Genomic DNA, 7,529 nt, shown 5'->3' with positions numbered 1-7,529 from the left:
AAAGATATCAAACGGGTATCTTAAAGAAATCAGGGTTTAGTGATAAATATATATAAACAAGCCTTGGGTATTTTAGACTTAAAGCAGCTTATCAATCATGGCGAGAATGTTGTATAGCAATTATATTTATATATTATTCATTTTTTAATGGCTTGAAAGTTTAGAGTAATTCTTAATGTATATGTATTATGTAATGCGTTTTTTTGAAATTTGTAAAATGTTATAAGTATTTTTTTCTCATATATATAAACTTTTATATTTGCACGTTCACAATCATTTTTAAAACAATTAATAATCTATAAAAATTGTTTACATGTACCCATTACATTTCATCCCAAGCAAAAAATATCTTGAAATTTCTATCAAAAAGTAATTTTTCTTGACTATTTGATCTTCAAACATATTAGTATAATATCATACTAACTTACTAATATTAGTATTGTTAGTATGAAAACAAAAATTAAAAAAAATTGTTTGGCATATTATTTTTGTTTTGTTGGCTGCAAAATACAGATGCTTGTCTTAGTTTTTTTTATATAAAACTTTGATAAGTTCTTGTAAGGATTCTTTATTTGGAACACTTAATCCATTTTGTTCTATTTTACTAGAAGTTAATTTTAATATATCAATAATATCGATAACTAAATGCAAAAGTTGGTAAATCAATTGCTTTTCGAAAAACCGAATGATTGGGATGAAATTGGTTAAAGGGATTATATATTTTTGCGCTGCCGTATTTCCACAAATAATTGTTGCTGTTTTTCATAAGTATTAAAATATTTGTGTAATTCCATATAACTATGAAGGAGCTAGTTATTTGAAAAAGATTTTTTGACATATTATGTTTTATATATAAACTTTTTAGCTTATGTTAGAGTTGGAGTATGTGATAAAATGATGGAAATTTTGCATGCTTAATATATTAATTATTTTTAGACCCATATCGTCTAGTATAATTACAGTATTTTATATATAAAAACAATTACATAAATAAATCATTGCACATATTTTTTATAGCTTGTTAATATTTAACTAGTTTTTATTTTTCCAATTATCGAATTCAAAGATTTTACAGTTTATTGTGTAAACATTTTTATATATTTAGACAAGAAAAAATTAGTATATATTATCCCGTAAAACTATACATATATTATTAATTTTCTATTAAAAATTGCAAGTTAAATTCACTTTTTAAATTTTTTACTATTTTTATTTTGAATTAATATTATTATAATTAAATTTATCTCTATTTTTATATGTTTAACGAATGATGATTTTTAGTGTTATGATTAATAGTACTTTTCAATAATTCACTATTACGATATTTAAATAAATTGAAATCTTTTTGCAAATATGTAGTTTGAATGCTTAACTTTTTAGCTAGTTCAATATTTATTTGAAATTGTGCTTTTTTGTATAAACTTTGTTAATAGCTGTATCCACTAACATTATTGACTGCATTTCCGCTCCTTGTAGTCAAATGATGGCACCTACTTTCACTTTTGAAGTATAAAATCAAATGTCGTTGCTCCACTTATTTTGGCAGATGCGCTTCTATGGAAATGAACATTTTGCCATTTGTTGTCCCGCTTATGCCAAACTCGAGTTTCTTCTGACTGGTGTGTATGTGCATGACCTTGCCTAATATTAACGAAAAAGTACCCAAAATGAGAATTTCTTATGATTAAGAGACATGCGAATATTTGCGGAAAATCCTATATATTATGGTTATAATTTTGGAATATATATTTACACAAATATGGTGTGCTTCCCATTAAAGAACATTTACTTCGGAAGTTAATTCATTAGTTCAACACTTTAAACAAATTGTATCTTTATTACTAACCGATGACCCGATAGTCTGTGTACCATTCTGTTTTATCACTAGAGTCAACACAGCAAGTTGTTAAATTGATTAACTTTCAAAAACGAAGACTACACTCAAATAGTAAGAAAAAAGTAGACAAATACTATAATTATTAGATTATTTTTTTCCACACTACTAAAATATCTAACTATTGAAATACAATAAATTTTTATCTTTGTTAAATTGTCGATACTACGCAAAGAATGTCTTATGATACTTGAGCTTTATTTACGATATTGCGCTAAGCAGTTATTTGGTACTTTATCCGAGTATATAAGACAGATAATATATAAATCTCTTTTTTTTATCTAGCTTATTAGTACATTACAATTTATTAGTTTAATTTTGTATAGAAAAATACTGTATGCATTTGCTGTCATTTTCATATTTGTTTAAAAAAAAAGATATTATGTACGAGATTCGGTGCGTAGTAGCGAACCTCCATGTGAATTGTTATTTCCCCAACTTTATCGCGATTGTTACTTAATAATTACTATCTCTTATATTATGTCGGATTAATGACGGCATTCGCCAATTCTTCTGCGACATTATATTCCATTACAATATACAATCAAGGACAACAGTTTAAATATACCCTTAAAATACAGAGTTTAAAGAAAAATAAACATGTCACTAAAATTGTGAGTATGCAGTTTTACTTTATTTTATAAATTTTTAAAAATAAAAACAAACAATATTTAATTTATTGCAAGCATAAAATAATAATAATAAAAATCGTATGTAAACCATAAAAATTGACAAAATTTTCAGCAAAATATAAAACTTTTAATATTTTGTTGGACTGCTACGAGTTTCTATGACTGCTTACAGACGACGTGTCATGGAAAGGACTAAATTTTCCGTTTCTAACGCCGATTAGACCAGATCTCCCTGAGAGTTCCTTTTAGTGAATCATACTTGCTACTTGTTACTGTTTTTTGCGTTTTGCGTTTTATTAATTTTTTTTAAAAAATTTTGTACGTATTATCTATCGATTCTCTTAGATATTATTGTTTGTTACTAAAAATTGTTACCTATATTTGTAAACTTAGTTGTTTTAAAAAATTGCTTTTCTGAAAAACCGTTTAACAAAAGTGTCTAGCAATTTCTACACAGAACTATTATCTCTGATATTCAAGTATTCTACACAGATATGGTTTATAACAGGACGTTTATGTTTTTCTGAGGGTTTTTATGTTATAATTATCAATTCCTTTGTGGGGAAGGCTATCCTATAATATTAGAATTTAAACATAAAATTTATAATATTTACTTACTTATCGATATATTGTGTTAGACGTACATATGCAATACATGCAGCATCATCTCCAAGCAAGTGTACATGTGGATTCAATATTGTGGTATTGATGGCTTTACAGTTTTTCCCAAGTACTAAAATGTATTTTTTTATAATATTTTTCATTACAATATATTTTTACATACCATTTTCAAAATAAAATTTATGGAAATCAATCCCCTCAACTAGGTTTCCCAATGCTTCAGGTTCAAATGCAGTTAAATGGGGATCACATATTTTACTATAACGATAACAAAAAAAAAAAGAATAATATAGGTTCTGATAAATAATATTGCTTAAAATACATATTTTTAGAGTAACATAATTACGTATTTTTAAGAAACTCTAAAAATCTTAACTGTAAATTTAAGAAGAATGCCGAACGCGAAATCATTTACAAATGACAAGATTTTGAAATATTTACAACTGAAGAACATCAAGTAACCTTAAAGGTTTAAAAAATTCCTGTTGTCCTAAGGGAGATTGAAAAATAATTCAGTAATAAAATTCACTAACCATAAAGAAATAAAATGGAATCTGATAAAAGAGTCCATCTTGCCGTGCAAATAGGTCCCACTGAGATGAAACCTTAATATCGTACTTACATTTTTTCTGAAGAGAAGTGCATTAATCTAGTAATTCACGGTTTGAATGGTTTGTATTACGAAGAAATTAAACAAGATCTATAAACAAATGATTTTTATATTTTCAAGTATCACTGCTTAAGGACATGGCCATCTGTTTCTATCTTTCTCATCTTTCTCTAATCTATCAAATAGCCGCTATTTAAAAGTTGTAACTAAATAATATCACAACTTCGTGGTGGAACAGCAGTTGTGATAAAAAAAGACTGCAGTCACTACTCTATAATCAAAAAAACAAGTGTACTATTATGGAAATAGCAACTTGGGTCATATATTAGATATAGACATTTGTAAATATTTGAATATTAGCTATGGTCTGCCTAATTCCTCTTATTTGTCAGTTATTTTACGTTAAATAAAAATTCATATTACATCTTCTAGCTGTAAGAACAACTACTTATTGATATTAGTTTAAATAGTTTCTAGTTGGCGAAATATTTTATGGAGGTAATATTTTTAAATTACAAAGGAATATAGAAAAGATTGCTAAAACAATTTAAAATGTATTACCATATTTCTCTACATCATATCTGTCCTTGTAAGTACTTTGATCTTCTAAAAACATCAATGCTATAGCTAAAGGTATAGCTATTCCCAAAGGACAGTTTCAGAAAAAATTTTCCACTAATTCCTAGCTGGCAAGTGCTGTCAAAGTACAAAAAAAGCTCTCAGTGAAGTAAAAACTGGAACTTGTCCTTGTCTCGCTAAGACGTTTGGGCAAAATGAAGTTCCTTTGCAATTATTGAACAATTAAGTTTAAATGTTGAGATCTAAAAGGGCACTAAAGGATATAAATATGTTGCGAGTGAATATGGAATACCTACTAACAGGCTTCCGACCATTGTTAATAATAAAAAAAAACATTCTGGATCGCGCAACTAGGAATCACGCACAGAAATCGGATTAAAAAATGAGATGTAATTGTATATATGGTATATAGATACAAGCATAAGCACCTATATATGTAGCTAGGTAATAGCTACAACCACACAAATCTTCCCATATCTAGACCACTTGTGCAAGAAAGAGCAAAAAGAAAGAAACAATGCAGAAAGAGTTTCCAAAAGCGTTAGTTCCTGCATACTTTGCACCAAGTAATGTCTGGTTAGAAAAAATTAAAGAAACATTTTTTAAAAACAACGTTTGCGGTTGCTGGTGACATATATTTGGAGATTTCTGATAATTGGATCAAAAATGTTCTACCATGGTTAATTGAAGACTATAGTAATAATATCTATAGCATAATGACTGCTGTATTAAGATTTTTCTGCCTTGTACTCTCATTTTCAGAAATCAAAAAAGAAAAATAAGGGTAAAATAACTATTATGGGGGGTAAAATGTCACCAATTAGTTGAAGCTACTAATTATTGGGAAGTTCAGAAACCCACGCTGCTAAAGAAGAAACCACTTACTGAAAATGAAAAGCATAAAAAAATTATGGATAAAAAATGACTTATACAAGAAGTGGTTATAATCCACTTGTAACTGGACAAGTAACTTGCAAAAGAAGAGAGAAATGTCCTGTTATTCGTTGACAGGTGTTGTAAAATGCAATGGTATAAATCTACATTATTTTTATGATGCGAGTAGAAGGTTATAATTTAAAGGAAGGTTACATGTCCCTGCAAGTTTTCACTACAGTTGAAATAGATCGTTGCTATAACTGGTGCATTTTTGGACCATTTTATAAATGTTTATATAATTATTTTATGTAATGTGCAATCACTATAGTATCTATCGTTACTAAAAATTATTACGATGTTGAAGACGAAGAATCACAAAAAACAGATTAATTTATCAAGGACTGATTAACATTATAATTTTAATTTTTATAGCTTCAGATGAGGTTGACCAAAACTGGGAAATGGAGGTACCCATGGGTATTAGTGCGACCAGTAAACATTCAATTCTACATATACATTTAGCTGTCAGAAAGATTTGTTCCCGTTAGATTTTTCATAATTTGATAATCGCTGAGAAGCAGGCACATGTTAATTTGTATAAGACTATGGTAAAAAAAATAAGGCCGAGGTAGTTCAAAATACGTCTACGACATCGTAACAGGTGACGAATCACATATCTATGCCTATAAGCTCGAAACAAAACTTCACTGTTTGGGTCTTTCAAAGTGTCAGAAACCGACAAATTTGTCCACAGACGGAGCAAATCCAAGCGAATAGTTGCATATTTTTTCAGAAAACCAGGTCATGATGCAACTGTACCACTGAAACAACGGAGAACGGTAAATTCTGAGTGGTACACAACCATTTGTGTGTCCAAAGTTTTTTGAGAATTGAGGAATACCAGCTGTCGAAAGAAAATCATTTTTCACAACGACAATGAGAGCTCCCACACATCAGCTTAAACAAAAGAGTTCTTCAGCACTTAAAACGCCGAATTTATGGGTTATCCGCCATACAGCTCCGATTTGGTATCCAATGCCTTTTTCTTGTTCGTAAACATTTTGAAAATAATGCGTGACGAGCGTTTTACTACGCCCCAAGTTAAGACATTCAAAACCTTTTTTGGAGACACCAACTTCAGAGTGGCAAAACTGTTTCGAAAATTGGTTCAATCAAATGCAAAAATATATTGATCATAATAGAGAATACTTTGAAAAACAATAAAACCATTTTCACTGATTAACCACTGTTTTTATTGTTAAGCACAAGCCTAACTGTTAGGCAACTCAACCTTTTAAATCGAAGGAAATGAAACTTAATTTTAAAATGTAGTAAATAGTTTTAACATTTAAATACTTATTGTTAATCTTAAGGAGAAAAAATTTCATAAATAAATGTAATGTATTTAAAAAAAAAAATGTAATCGTTCCATATGTTGAGATGAATTAATCGTTTCACATAAAATGATTAACAGTGCATGATTCGCGGAAATGTATAAGATAATACTTACGTATATGCATCAAAATCTCCACTATTAATAGCCTCGATAAGTTGTTCAGTAATTTTTATAATTTCTTGTCGTCTTGCTGCTTTAATATGAAAAAATTAAATGTAAATCAATGAAATTCACTCACAAAAATGCAGAATAAATAATATTTAATATAAAATTTAATACAAACAACAATAACATTTATGTATAATATACTTTTCTGTAACACTTAGGTTTCAATTCCTATGCATTAGTCTTAGAAATAAGAAGATTACATATCCTTGCATGTAATCAAAGCGATGAAAAGATTGAAGGTACGACTTAAATGCAATTTAAAATCATTACATGTGTAATTTCAGCTTTTAAAGTGCAAATATTGTACCTTTTTTCGTTGTCAAATAATAAATTAAACGCTCGATTTTAATAAACACCGTATTTTCGTCTTGTTCAGCATAATTGTAGGAAATTAATCAAAAAAAAAATTGCATTTTTAATATACATATTAGAGTATGAAAGGAATATCAATCCCAAAACTATCGTCAATCAAGAAATCCTTGATGTTTTTAAATTATGATGTTAGAATTAATTTTTTAAATAAATATTCCTCCACATTTTTTTTGAAAATTTCCGTATATTAAATTTATCGCCGGTTTTTAGTTATTGTTTTCTCACATTTTATCATAAAACCTTTTCATATATTCGGCTTTTCTTGATAAAAATGTTAGTTATTTCCATATCAATTACTTTTTGGACTAATTAGACTAATTTAAAACTGTTTATATTGTTCTAGATATAGTTTTATTTACATTTTTGATGCTACAAAATATT

General features: G+C 28.0%; 1 protein-coding gene across 1 annotated transcript; it reads right to left on the bottom strand.

Annotated features, from left to right (window-relative positions):
• Window positions 1-1,247: 1,247 nt before the first annotated feature.
• LOC119675243 (calcium/calmodulin-dependent protein kinase type II alpha chain-like) lies at window positions 1,248-6,814 on the bottom strand (the record flags this gene model as incomplete). Its single annotated transcript, XM_038086432.1, has 4 exons — window positions 1,248-1,641; window positions 3,145-3,259; window positions 3,311-3,405; window positions 6,723-6,814. Coding segments are annotated over 4 exons (447 nt in total), but the record flags the coding sequence as incomplete, so codon positions are not given.
• Window positions 6,815-7,529: the final 715 nt, after the last annotated feature.

This window comes from Teleopsis dalmanni, chromosome 2 (genome assembly GCF_002237135.1).
Source record: "Teleopsis dalmanni isolate 2A chromosome 2, ASM223713v2, whole genome shotgun sequence".
NCBI classification, from domain to species: domain Eukaryota; kingdom Metazoa; phylum Arthropoda; class Insecta; order Diptera; family Diopsidae; genus Teleopsis; species Teleopsis dalmanni.
Note: the sequence above shows the minus strand (reverse complement) of the source record. Positions and strands in the feature narration are given on the sequence as shown.